General features: G+C 36.4%; 1 protein-coding gene across 6 annotated transcripts in view; it reads right to left on the bottom strand.

The window, feature by feature from the left end:
* Positions 1-1162: 1162 nt before the first annotated feature.
* The window catches only part of slc44a1b (solute carrier family 44 member 1b), a 25245-nt gene continuing 11632 nt past the window's right edge, over positions 1163-14775 (bottom strand). For 3 of the 6 annotated variants that reach the window (XM_043257314.1, XM_043257316.1, XM_043257319.1), the window contains exons 4-16: positions 13438-13574; positions 12393-12486; positions 12123-12292; positions 11638-11727; positions 10671-10837; positions 10390-10576; positions 9670-9838; positions 7755-7911; positions 6800-6883; positions 6578-6715; positions 5559-5795; positions 4180-4284; positions 1163-1373 (exon numbers count right to left, since the gene is read on the bottom strand). In XM_043257314.1, coding sequence (XP_043113249.1) covers positions 1350-1373; positions 4180-4284; positions 5559-5795; positions 6578-6715; positions 6800-6883; positions 7755-7911; positions 9670-9838; positions 10390-10576; positions 10671-10837; positions 11638-11727; positions 12123-12292; positions 12393-12486; positions 13438-13574 — 1759 coding nt within the window. In that variant the 3' untranslated portion in view covers positions 1163-1349. Of the gene's footprint in view, positions 4285-5558; positions 5796-6577; positions 6716-6799; positions 6884-7754; positions 7912-9669; positions 9839-10389; positions 10577-10670; positions 10838-11637; positions 11728-12122; positions 12293-12392; positions 12487-13437; positions 13575-14775 lie in introns of all 6 variants that reach the window. The other 3 variants (XM_043257315.1, XM_043257313.1, XM_043257318.1) reach the window with 3 other exon arrangements.

The following is a 14775-nucleotide window of genomic DNA, read 5'->3' as shown; positions in this document are numbered from 1 at the left end:
GTTTTGCATTTTTGGAAAGAATCTCCTATGCTCACCAAGGCTGCATTTATTTTATCAATACGTGGAGAAGGTTTAATTCATTTTAAAATGCAATTTGTCACATGATCCTTTAGGAACATGCCGATTTAATATTAACGTTGAATACGGTTTTTGCGGCTTCAGATTTTTTTTTGGAAACTATAATACACTACCATACAAAAGGTTTGAATTAGAAAAAAAAAATTATATTAGATAAGAATAAATGCTGTTCTTTTGAACTTTCTATTAATCCATCAAGAAACGTGGTAAAATGTAATCATGGTTTCCTCAACAAAATTAAGCAGCACAACTTTTTTAATACTGATGATAGTTAGAAATGTTTCCTGAACATCAGCATATTAAACATAATGATTTCTGATAGACCATGCGACTAATGATGCTGAGAATTCATAATAAATGACATTTTTTTAAATACATTCCAATAGAGAACAGTTCTCCTAAATTGACATTTTTTTAATGTATTTTTGAACGAATAAATGCAGCCTTGGTGATCAAAAGAGACTGCTTTCAAAAAACCATTCCCATCGTCTTGTAGTAACTGAACTGTTTTTGTTCATTTCGTTTGTATGTGCTTTTTGTTGTAATGTCACTCATACTTCCAGTTACAGCAACTGTGGATTGTAGTAAGTAACCGTTAACGCCTTCCTTCCAGTTTAATGCAACCAGACCCGATGTCTATCAGCACTAACAGTCACAGCAGGGAAATTTGACTTTTAGTTTTATCGCAACTCAGAAACAAACTAAAATGACCACCATTGGAGGGAAACCAACCAACCAACCTTTTTACACGCAAGTGAAATGCAAGGACAAGGCCCTCATTTTCAGGAAAGGTAACATTATTTTAGTAAAATAACACAACCGAGCATTTTTTTTTCTTTTTTGAAAATTAAGAAATAAAAAGCGTAGATGCTTCATTATTTGAATTAAATGAAACAAAAAGAACAAGTGCTGCACTGCAGTATGTGGGTTTCTCATAAACGCAAAGAAAACCAATTAAAAAAAGGTCTGTTATGAAAAATTGACATAATAAAAACAGTGATTCTAGACATTATTAATACTGTGTTTCACTAGATGGCAACTGGGTTTTTTTTTAGTCTTATAAAAAGGACATCACTACGAAAAATGCATCAGGCTTTTTAAAATATGCAGCGCTCCAATATAAAGTGCTTCATTACATTGTTATTTCATTTTTTTACAGTTTCTTATTAAAATATTGTATTCCCTGGAGTGAAACCATAGTAAACATGTTACACATTGGTAAAAATAAACATTTTGGAATGTCTTTAAAAAGTCCCATGGGCTGATTTTGGTCAAGCAGAGCTTGTCCCGGGAGCCTACAGGAAAGAAACACGTCATTAGTCTCATTTACTCCCAAACAAATCAACAACCGATCAACGGATTTGGAGGAGTTAGTCCACTTCATCAATTTCAAGCAGCAGAATGTCAAAAAATGGGTTAAAAACACACAAGTGCATCACAAAAAAAGCAGGTGTGAGAAGAAAGTATCCATGCATATGGAGAGGCTGTTACGATGGACGTTAAAGGCTGTCTTGAAACCAGATTCTCAGCCCTAAAAAACATCGACACTATTCAAAGTAGCAGAATTTCAGGAACATGGAGAGTATATGGCTATGAGTCCCTTTAACACAAGTCATGCCACTCGGCGGCCATCTTTAAAATGCCCTTCAGGCATGCAACTCCTCTCTCTTTGAATAGGGAAACATTTCATATTTCATAAATTTCAAATTTGAATTCACCAAAGATATCTGATAACAACTGTCATCATAGATTTATTTTTAGATTTATTTTGCTCAAATAGCATTATATGAAGCTTATTTTCAGGCGCCTCTAAATTTGCCTTTCTTGTATTTGTACTGGATTTTTTAAAATGTTGTCCTTATTTTAACCCTGAATGCATGCTAATCGTAATATAATAAGCAAATTCGAAAAATAATAATGCTGTATCTTTATCAATTCCCAGAATAAAATGCTATTGTAAAGTGAAGTCAGCATATAGTATTCACTACACAATCGATATACATTGTGTTAATAATTTCTAGAAATTGCTGAAAATATCCTGATTAATGCCAATTGTTTGGAACCACCGAGAGCTCCATGAACCACAAAGCGTGTCTCAACTCTCATTCTCAACGGCTCTGGCCTTTACCAATTAGCGATTGGCTCTTTTGTTCAAAAGGCGGTACATCCTGCGACTGAGCGGCCGTATTGAGCATTACATTTTTCCCCATTCAAAACTACACGAGTGACATGTCTTGGGTACTTCTATAGTCTTTGTGTATTTTCAACTTTTGAGTACCCTACGGCTGAGTGGAATTACAGTTGTATTTAAAGTGGATAACTGAACATTTCCATTTATTGTTGCCATAAAACAATCCAACTTTCCTGCTGAATTTTGTTTACCCGCTTATCAAACTTGCATTATAAAATGGATAGTTCATGTCCTTGATTCTGATTGGTTAAGCTGTGTTCGAAGCTGTTGTAAAACACTCTGCAAACGTACACCTTTGTTCCTTCTCATATGGAAGGCTTCTTCCTCGGGAGGTTGAATTTGAAGACTGCATATGTCATCGGGGGAGACTCATTTAAGAAAAGTAACCGTTAAATTGCAAAGAAAACAAGAAATTAGTATTTTAGTGTAACAGTGTTTTATACCTCGTCAATTTTATTATGGTTACCTTTCTTAAACAAGAGATGTGTGCAGCCTTAAAATGCGTGTTCATGTGTGTTACTTAGCAACCACTGTGATCCAAACACAAGCGTTTCTGAGGGACTACATTGCTTAACGGAAGAATAATGTTTGTCATATACTTTATTTGCTCTTATTTATTTTGCGAAACCTTACTGTGTATACGGAATAGCCGCTTCATAAAAGCGGTAAACCCTGAGAAGCCGTGGTTTACAGTGAATTTATAACACCGAAGGTCGTTTTTAAACCCCTCAGCTGTTATAAATTCACTGTAAACCGTGGCTTCTTGGGGCTTATTGCATTATACTCCCATGGCAGACATTTAGATTTTTTTTTGCTTATCCAATGAAAGTGTGCACAGAAAAGTATTCTTCTAGCTTCATAACATTACTGCCGAACCCCTGATGCCACATGGACTATTTTATTGATGTCTTTACTACTTTCTGGGCCTTCTTTGAACATGTCAGCTGCTTTGCTATCTATGCAGAGTCAGAAAGCTCCCTGAATTCATCAAAGTCATCCTAATTTGTGTTCCGGAGATGAACAAAGGTCCTAAGTAGGGCTGGGCGTTATATTTATTAATATATTTACACACATCTAGTCAGTAAAGCTGGTTAACTGATTAGCGGTAAACCTCCATCACCCGTTTCCGTGGTAAACTATCCTAAATAAAGCATGAAAGGCCAGTTATTGAGTGAATAAGGTCAGGTGGTTTTCTGTAAAACTGGCCAGTCATCCTACGATACACGGACTAGTCAATTTGAGGAACGTGTTCTTCCTGACCCACTAATAATTTTGATATTGAAACTGAACAAATCTGCCATTGTTTATCCATAAATTCAGAAGTTGTGTGGTTATTGTTGTGTGGCTAATTGAGAGTTGTGGAAAACATGACCATCAACGTGAGAGATAATGTCTTTCCTTTTCTCTACTCATCTTGTTTTTCCAGCTTGGCGCTTTCAATTGTTTTCCTCCAAATAGCAACTTGGTGATTTTAAGGCAACGGATATATAAGTCAGTTTATAGCTGCCATATGAGTTCAAGACAGTCAATAAAAAAAGGAAGAGGCAAGAATGGAGTGAAAAAAAGATGAAAAAATAATAACAATCCACAGATAGAAAAATAGAAGTTCATGCTCTGTTAGTGCGATGCATAGAAAGGACAGATGAAATGATAGAAGGATGAAGGAGGCGAAGAAGCGTTAGTCAGCATGCAGCAGCCACCGGCGTGTTCTGGAGCAATGTGACCAGGAAGAAGAGGGTGGAGGTGGGCAGGCAGACAGACAGGAAGATGATCATGTCTTGCGTGAGGCAGAGCACCAGTGTGTGCTCCGACAGGGCCCAGTCCATCAGCACACACAGCAGCAGGTAGTACAGGTGGAACTCCTGCAAGGCCTGCCAGTCCGCCCCTGCCCCGCCCACGTCACCACTCACCATGGCCTTAACCTCCGTCAACTCTACCTCTTCCTTGGGACGGGCGCGCTTGCTGCGCCCCCGCTCCTCCATCGCCATTGACCTCCTGCTGTTCTCCACAAACTCCTGCAGGAGAACAAAGTAATCAATCAAACTACAGTCCAGTACAGCTGCTTCCTAAAGGCCGTCGTCACGCTAGGCTTGATTTCTGAGTCTGAAACCCCGTATCTCTGTCACAGTATCCCAAAATAATAATAAAATTTATCCCAAAAATAACCTTAATATGATAATTTAGCAAGTTTTATTTCTAAATTTCTCATTACTGCAATGTGGAAAAAAAAAAACCTACAATTACTGCAAGAACTCCTACTCATTCTGGCAGAATTATATTTTGTGATTGATATTTTATATATCTGCTATTCATCACTGTAATTCTACCAACGTGTATGACATCGCATATATGTGAATGCATTAGAAGAAAAGCTTGGAGTAAGACATTTTATTTGAAAAAATAAAAACAAAATTGTTGTTAGTAATTCTTTAAAAGTATTTACATATACTGGTGTAGAAAGAAATAGCTAAAAATTCACAAATTGATCAGAAATTTAAATGTCAAGTAACATTAAATGTGTAATACAGTTTTTAGTGTAGTTTTTTTCCTGTTAACCAAATCACCAGTTCCATTTTTCTACTAATGTAATGAAAATTTCGTTACCAATAGCAGATCACTTCAGCAAATTATTCAACAACTGCTAATTCCCTTCCAAATTCTTTACACCAGAAGACCATTTTCATTCAGACTAGGCTAAAGTTCCTCAGCGTGCAGCTGGAACACAGCTTTCCCACTGAAAATGTGCTGAAACGGAGCCAGTAACTGCAGAGTGAGCAGATATTTTTACCCAAAGCAGCTCTGAGAAAGAAAGCAGTTGACATGTTCCAAACTCTGTTGCTGCGCTACAACTTTACCGCTAACGATTTAGCATTTCTGAGGGGCTGTGATTCTGTGCAGCACCGCAAGGCTCAAGCCTTCTCCTTTGATATCTCAAAGCTGTTGGCTACACGATTTGGCTGACTATGTGAAAAGTAGAAAGCACCTTTATAAAAGCGCAGAAGAAACCAGCCTTGTGATTTTTTTTTACCCTTGAAAAATCAACGAGCTTTTCAAAACAAAAGTTGAAAGTTGTCCAAAGAGAATATCTGGGACACCATCTGAATCTTAAAATATTAACGTATCCAGGCCAGCAGAGAGCCTGCATTCACTACAACACAAAACAGAAACGTGACTCAGATGGCAAGTGCGCTCTCAACACTGAGACTATTTATGGTGTTCTGATCCAACGGCAGACAGAAGGAGAGAATTGCACAGATAGTCTGCAACGTTCTCTTTAGCGGTGACTCACCATCAGGGCTTTGTCCATGTAGAACTCCCTCCCAGGTGTGCCGTTGTTGTATTTGGTGTCGATGGCAAAGCAGAGGAAGAGCACGTCCACCACGATCTCGAAGATGGACAGGAAGCAGTGTGCCACGAGGAACGCGAACAGACACACGATGATGAGCGGCAGGACCCACTCGGTGTAATCTCTCTGATAGTTCAGCGCTAACACCCCAGCGAACGCTGTGCACGTCACGATCAGGACCTGCCACGGGGATAAATATGCAAATGCTCAATTACTGGGTATAAGAAGTACGAAAAAAGCGTGCAGAGAAGTCAAGTATTGCACAAGAAGCTGATTCGTTTCTTTGGCTTCATAACTAGCTCCACCAACTAACGTCAACACAACCAGCATAAACCAGTTTGAACTACTATGAATATTTGTGCCCGTCTAAACCAGTTGTTCATTCTCGAGGCATGTCTGTTAGTTTAAAACACAAACTGTCTTTAATAGAAGATCTAAAACTAAATCTGTCCTCACTCATCATTTTAATAAGCTGATTTGGTGCTCAAATTTTTTTATTTTTTATTTTTTATTTTTTTTATTTAGCTTTATTTTTTGCTTCTTATTTATGTGAAAACTATAATGCACTACCATACAAAATGTTTGAATAAGAGAAAATAAAGAAATAAATGTTGAACATTCTATTCAACAATCAAGGCGCTTGAAAAAAATATATGAATATATCAATGAAGTTAGCGTTTCAACATTAAAAATAAATATTTCTTGAGCAGAAATCTGCATAATAGAATGATTTCTAAAGAATTATGTGACTGTAGTGAGTAATGATGCTGAAAAATCAGTATTGAATTACAGGAATAAATGACATTTTAAAATAAACTAAAATAGAAAACAGTTATTTTAACCTTGCAATAATATTTCACATTATTACAGTTTTTTACGTATTTTAAGCAAATAAATGCAGCCTTGCTAAGGTAAAAGCGTAAAAATTAGACAACCACTATCAAAACTCATCTGTCCTTCACCTTGCCCAGAAAAAGAACAAAATCTCCAACGGTGTTAATGGTTGCCACCCTAAGAGCGTTTTCCACCAGGATCATGAAGGCATCGCGGGCCGAGGTGCAGAAACTGGTGCTGTTTATGGCCGTCGCCGCATATGCATTCTAGAAACAGATCGCAAGAATTAATACATCACACAAAAATTGTAAAATTAATTAAATCTAAGCACGGGTTATTCATCAACTAACCTGATTCAAATAATTGAGGCACTTCTCCAGACACCACAGACAGCAGATACAGGCCTTCAGCATGCAGCGCGCACAGGCGTTTTCCTGGAGCAGAATCAGAAAGAACGCAAACATTTTCTACAGTGTATGTCTGATGCACATTTGTCAGCCTCTTGCTTAATGCTCCAAATATGCCTCTATAAAGCTGGCACTGTTATCTATTAGAGTTCATTATATTCCCAAGTTCCCCAGCCATATATCAAGTAAATGATACGTCACCTAAGTGGAACCCAAGAGGACAGTAATAAATAGTTTCAGCATTAACTTCAAAAGATACCCACCCAACACACCAATATAAAACCAAAATAAGTATGTAGAAGAACATTTTCAGACAAGTAAAGTAATGATCACCTGACTGCTGATTCAAAAAGCAAAAGCCATTTTTTTTCTACTTTCGCTTTTAGCCATTACATTACTCTTAAAAACAGCAAGTCAAAATTGAGCCTGTTTACTGGTTTTAGTGTGCATTATTTATCAGTAAACAACATTCTAAACAAAATGTATTTATTATAAAAAAAACAACTTGAAACTAAATTATTTTTAAGAATTTTAAATAATTTAAGTATTAAAATAACTCAAACTAATGAATAAAAATCAATAAAAACTATACAGAGAAAACTGATAAAAAAAAAAAAAAAAAGAAATTACTAAAACCAAAACAATAAAATATTAGAAAACATTTAAAAACAAAATCCATATTTAGCATATAACAGTAGCACAATATTCCTAAAAACATCATATTATTACTTTGTGTAAGTAACTGTCCCAAAAACACTAGATAAGAAAATTCCTGTTCTTATGAAAACAGCATGCCATAAGCATAAATATTCATGACGTCAGTTAAGATTTCTGCAACAAGAGATTTGCAATTTAGATCCAACAACCCAAGGACACGTCAAGTGAGCTGCCTCCCTACCTTTCCTTTGAGTTGGTTGTGGATGTACATGAGAATGAGGCGTGGGATCTTGACGAGGGTGATGATGAAGGAGCCCTTGGCTACAGTGCCCAGGTGATACCGCACCAGCCGCAGCACTGATGACAGGATGGGCGTCACCGGGAGTTTAGTTTTATCCCTGCATGGATAGGAAATTAATTACTGCAAAAAATGCAGTCTTTGTTCAAGGTTGCAACTGTGAGCTATTTCAAGAACAGCTTCATGAATGCAGGATTCGCTGAAGACAAGTGCAATTATAAGCTTACAGTTCAGCCGCAAATGAAAATTTGCCTAAAATATAGTCACCCTCAGGCCATCCAAGATGTAGATGAGTCTGTTTCTTCATTGGAGCAAATTTGGAAAAAAAAAAATGCATTACGTCTCTTGATCACCAATGGATCCTCTGCAGTGAATGGGTGCCATCAGAATGAGAGTCCAAACATCTGATAATACATTCATAATAATCCATCTCTAATCTATCAATTAATGTCTTGTGAATTTAAATAATCCATACCCCTTACCCTATCCTAACACATATTCTACCCTAAAGCTATGGTTAAGATGTCTTCATGATATATTTATCACAAACATTAATTGATAAACTGGAGTGTGGATTATTGTGATGTTTTTACCAGCTGTTTGGACTCTCGTTCTGACGGCACCCATCCACTGCAGAGGATCCATCGGTGATCAAGTGATGCAATGCTAAATTTCTCCAAATCAAAAACTGCACCTCAAAGCATTGTATTTGGATGACTTTCTTCTCTCAGACGAATCCAATCAGGGCTTTATTAATAATGATGTTTGTTCTTCTTAGCTTTATCAGAGGAGTTTGTTTGAGTTTCTGTTCAGCACATGAAATAAAACATTTACATTTACATTTAGTCATTTAGCAGACGCTTTTATCCAAAGCGACGTACAAATGAGAAACGTGCGAAACTATAAGAAAATGTGCTTCACACAGCTCTGGGGGTGAATAAAGGCCCCTTGTAATGAATCCATACATTTTTAAAAGATAAATATTCATATTTTAAATATAATAAACACTTTTTTCCTCACTTACCCTAGGAGATAATGTAGGACATATGGGTTGCACACCTTCGAGATATACGTTTAATAAAACCATATGATTTCTTGTTTTTATACTTAATTTAAACTAATTATCATAGCGTCATATCTATTATATATGCATTTTAAATCATTTTAAAGGCAACTGTTCATTTACATCTATTTTTATTATCAAAAACAATATTTATAATTATAATTATAGAACCCATTTTTCTCCTGAATAAATTCTGATGAATAATATTTCTGGAAAATTCTCCTTTAAAAAGTGTTTTTTGATTTTTTTTTTTTTTAGCAGTAGACTACAACACATTGATGTTATGATTCACTATTCAGCTCCCGGGGGCCATGTGCGGCAAGTTTTTATATGGATGCACGCACCTTATTTTGGACTATTGAAAAAAAACATCACACACTGCTATGATAACGATTAGCAGAGCCAGGAGAATTTTTAAAATAACTCTGAAAGAAGAAAGTAATATACACCTAGAATGCCTCGAGGGTTAGTAAAACACAGGCTAATTTTAATTCTTAGGTGAACCAACCCTGTAAGAAACAAACTCATCTGCATCTTTCATGGCCTGAGGGTGAATATATTTATAGCAAACTTTCATTTTGGGTGAATTCTTTCTTTAAAGCAAACTCAGACAGAAAAGTTTAAAGTGCCACAACTTCATGAAAATCAACCAACGAGGGACTTAATTACAGACATGTTCGCATTTTCAAAATGCGATCAAAGGAAATCTTTTCAAATCTCATCAACATATATTACTCGCATCACCTTTAATAAGTAAAGCGGCATTTGGGGGTATTTTTAAATAAATGTACAGACCTTGTGAAATAGTAGGTTACCACAGCACCGGCTACGGTCATCTGCTGACAAGCCAGGATGAACTCGCTGATCCAGATCAGTCCCACTGCGTGGTACCAGGTCATGTACTGCAGCGCTCCTGTGAGCCTGAACTCAACCAGGCCAGTATCCTCATTCTTCTCCGGGTTCCCTGTGGACACGAATGTACAAGCTGCAGCCTGAGATTTTTGCTTTCTTCAATGGTAACATTTAAAATGAGAACGAGATGCCCATGCAAAGTCGATTCATTACATAAATGTTCTACATTAGCTGTACTAAATGAACAGAAGACTATTTTGCATCTGAGAAAAATGCAAAGCAAGACAATTCCTAAAAATATATTAATATTTCCTTTTGTACATCTGTACTTCAAAGTTTAAGTTATTTAAAAACAAACAAAAGAAATAAAAGATAAAACTTACAAAAAAATGCAATCTGATTGTGTTTATTTTGCATACTAATCACAACTAAGATAAAGAAGTTAGTTGTTTAAGGGATATTTCAAACAAAAATAATGAGAAGTTTCAGATCATTTAACTGTCTTTCATCAATAAATACAAAACGAAGCAAAATAATTGTTTCTGTCCATAAATGAATTGCAGACTTTAATACAACATTCTGGAACAAATACACTTTGGAACAAAATAAGGTGATGTAAACGATAAAATGAGTTTTTTAAAACCACAGGCATCTTCGTCTCACCAGTGGTGCCGAGGAAGAGGAGAACCATGATCCAGTACACCCAAAACAGAGAAAGAGCGAGGAAGGTGCAGAAGGGCTGCAGTGCCAGCAGGGGCAGGTGGATAAACACTTTTCCAGCCACATGGAACAGGGCGATGGTCAGAGCCACTCTCTTCCTCATAAACAACATCAGAAGCAACAAGATTCCCTGCAGGAGCAGAAAGATGGAAATTAGCAGCGTGACACAGCAAAAACACAGAGATCCCTTTCATAATTCACTTCCTATTTCTCTAAGGGCTTACAGTGAATACAGTCGCTGAAACAGCATAGATGAGCAGTCCTTGAGCGTGGTCTTTGGTGGTCTTCATGCCACCGTTGGGTTCTTCCATTTCCCTCAGATCTTTAGTCATGGTCTCATTCATTGTCATTCTATAGTCTATGTACAACCACCAAAGAACACTCGTGCCTCCTGAGAAAAGCCAAGAACAGAAGTCATATTCACACTCAACACTGCAAAAAACAGGTGTAAGCCTGGAATAAAAAACACACTTTTAATGATGACTCAACTTTGTGTGGGACTGCATTACTGTGCATCCCTTTGGAACAGACACATAATAATTCTGTCTGGTGGTCAATATGATTACAGTGATTATAAATCAGTTTAGTCTGTTTTTCAAGAACAAGTACCATTTACAATAAACAGAATCTCTTTTCTGAAGCAAAATCAAGACATTAAATCATTATACTATATGGTATTAAAATAAAATTCATGATATAATATAAAAACTAAATTTTAGAAAACAAAATAAAACAATACAATAAAACAACGTTATAAAATAAAATGGATAATAAAAACAATAATAAAAAGAAAAATGTTTTTACTTATTTAAATCATAATAAAATAAAACAACATCATTAAATAAAACAAAATACAATTAAATAAAAAACAAAATAAACAGAAAATAAAAGTAAACTAGTAATAATAATAAACTAGATATAACAAAAATATAACAAAATAGATAAATGAACTAAATAGATTTTTGTTAGTTTTTTTAAAAAAAAATAAAACAACATGAAATAATAATAATAATAATAAACAGATTTTAAAAATAAAACTGGTTAAAAATAAAACAAAATACTGACAAGTGGCCAAACTGTTCTAATCAAAATGTGCTATTTTGCACTCAAGAATAGGATTTGCAAATGAAGAAAGAAAGGATGTCATTCTCAGATATGGAGGTGAGAAATGTGAAGAGAAAGCAGACTTGCCCAGGGAACCCAGAACCACCAGAGCAGTGAGGATCCAAACCAAGACAGCAGAGATGTAACGAATGATCACCATGAGGATCATGGACAAAACTGCAGTGTGCACAAAACAGGATCAGCAGTAAGAGGAAGACTCCAGACTAAAGTACACTTACTAGTCGTAATCTAAAGGCACTGCAATATGAAATTTAAAGTGTTGTAAATGCTATTTCACGTAATCTTAAAAAGAGGACCAAATACTTCAGCCTTCGTCTGATAGTGGCTAAGAATACTGCAAAAATTGTAACAGTGCACCTTAGATTTAGATAGTTGTTGGTTAGTGCTTAATAGTGTAGAACTTAATTAGCCTCGATTTGATATGGATATTATGAACCGTAATTATCCATTTCAACTCATTTTGCAGATAAACACATAATCAGAAAATTGAATCAAATGAGCCTCAGCAGCAGCAGCAGCAGCAGCAGCCACCAGAGAAAGTAGAGGGTTACCTAACGCCAGCAGACACAGCCCAACAATGATCTCTTTGCTGGCCGCCACCCCGGCAATCAGCCTGTTTAACATGCTGTTATCACTGACAAATGTGACCACCGCTTCAGCAAACTTAGCATAGCAGGAAATATCCACCGGCGTGCAGCGGCTAAACACTGGAAGAGCTTTGCTGCAGAGATAGAAAAGGCCAGAGGATAGAGGACAAATCAAGAGAGAAAGAAGCTTGTACTTTTCAAGGAGATCTTGTTTGTCGAGATTGTGTTTCATACCTCTCTGGTACTGGAAGTTTGGGACACTTTTCAAAGCGCTCTGGAAGGCTTGGGTACTTATGACCAGGTAACTCATATGAACAAAGCTCAGACCCTAAAAGAGAAGAAAAAGATGCATTATAAGACTAGGTCATGCTAAGGTGGTCAAGACGTTTAAGATGAAGCGCTAGCTGGAATAGCTTGGTCCAGCAGATCTAAATCGGCTGACACCTGTAAGGGCTCAGTCGCAGGGCACTTTTTATTGTTTATATACAGAAATGTGATGAGCCAAAGTAACTTTTTAAAGTACTAAATTCACTGGATTATCAAAAAATATGAATCAATATCAGGGGCGATTTCTCCAAGGAGGCAAGGGAGACAGTGCCATTTATTATTAGAAATCCTGTTTTTTTTTTTCATCATGCATTCCAGTGAATCTAAATTAAATGGTAGTTGGGTTATTTTTACTAGGTTTAAAAAAAAAAAAAAAGTTTTTAAATAATATTATAAAACAGTTATGTGTTTTTGCAAATAAACGCGTCATATAATTGCTCACAATTACTTAAACCATGATATACATTTTTGGTCATACCACTGATTTCGGCTGGATTTTTTCAGCAGGTATGTGAAGTGAGACCAATTAAATCAATTAAGTCAACTCACTAAGCGTTTAACGTGGCTCTATTATGAACTTTCCTGTGTAGAGAAAACACAGTGAAACTCCAGCCGAACAATGATGTCATTCACACTCTCCCTTGGTGTCAGACGGGACGCGTCAAACCCTATAGACAGCAAAACTGGACTGTAAACAACAGAGACCCTACAGCAAGATGGGTCAGTGAAATCTTTGTTTGTTTAGTTAGTTCAACCCTGACCGGGTCTCGCCAATAAACACTGAAAAGACACCCACTGGGGGTCACGACTATATATATATATATATATATATATATATGCATGATGAACGCCTTTGTCTCTTCCATGGGTAGACGCGCAGTCAAGGTCACGTCTTTATATCTGTTACGATGACGTTACATGCCCACAATAGCTAGCTGGTTGACCAACTCACCATTCATCATGGCAAACCTCTTGAGGTCGTAGTAAGTCGCCAGTTCCTCAGTGGGACATTGTGACACGCACAGCGCCATGGACTTTATCTTCCTCTGAATGATGTCTATGTTGCACGGATCCAGGAAAAAGACGAATCTGCGAATAAAACAACAACAAAGCCTCATTTTTCACGACAGGAACTCAAATCCGATGACAGATGAAATACCGAAGCAGGTTGTTTATTTCTCGGAGTCTGATCTGATACCACCGTGGGACTTAAAACACGCCATTGTGCGATAAAGATCGACTCTGAACAGCAGATATTTTTTGTCACAGGACCGTTCAGGCCCGTTTTTTTGGCAGAGGGGAACTGAGCGCTTGTTTATGAGCCAAGCCTTCCTCTGCGGCCGTGGCTTTACTTCAGCGTTTCATGCGGTGTGAAGTGGGCACGGCGCCCACATGGGGACGAGGGACCCATTGTCTTGTGTGTTCAGCACAAAAACAGACTGTCAGTAGCAGGGGACGCACGCGCTTGAGGAAAGAGCACTTCAGCATTAGCACAAAGCCTGTCAAAACAGCCTGGCCAAAGAAGAGGTTTACTGTAAGAACATAGCCCAGATCTGACCTGAGGCTAGACTAAGGTGAAAGCATCGGAAGAAATAGCATTCAAATACTGCAAACTACTAATTCAGGCATCTAAAGCACCTTAATGTCTTTAAAATTTTGAGACAAAAGTAGTACTTGAGGTAATAAATAAATACATTTACTACATACAGTTATTTAAAACTTTGGGGTTGGTAAGGTTTTTTTAATGCTTTTGAAAATCTCTTATTACTAAATTATTTTATTAAAATACTGTTGTTGTTGTTGTTGTTGTTGTTGTTTTGTTTGTTTTTTTAAAAAGAGAAATGTGAATTCTTATTACAATTTCAAATAACCATTTTGTATTTTAACATGTTTGAAAAGCTGATATTTTAGCATCTTTAAATCCAACCTTTAGTGTCACATTACAAGTTTAAAGGAACAGCATCGATTTGGAGTAGAATTATTTTGTTATGCTGTATATTTATTCTATTTATTTAATTTAATGTTTAATGTAATTTAATTTATTTCATGTTTGGTGAATAAACATGTTAATTTATTAAAATTTTGGTTGTAGTATAGCATTAAAACACTATATATATTTTTTTTTTATTAAAAAAAGTAACCAATCCGATGTATAGTTCACATTTGAGGCTTGATACCATAAAACACTGATTAGTTTTTTACTTGCTTTTAGCTTGTTTATTTTTTTTTTAATCTAAAAAATATTGCATGCGGTTGCTTCAAGCAATGAAATAAACTTGATGATCATAAT

This window comes from Puntigrus tetrazona, chromosome 14, assembly GCF_018831695.1.
Source record: "Puntigrus tetrazona isolate hp1 chromosome 14, ASM1883169v1, whole genome shotgun sequence".
NCBI classification, from domain to species: Eukaryota; Metazoa; Chordata; class Actinopteri; order Cypriniformes; family Cyprinidae; genus Puntigrus; species Puntigrus tetrazona.
The sequence above is the reverse complement of the archived record's forward strand: the minus strand, read 5'-3'. Positions and strand labels throughout refer to the sequence as shown.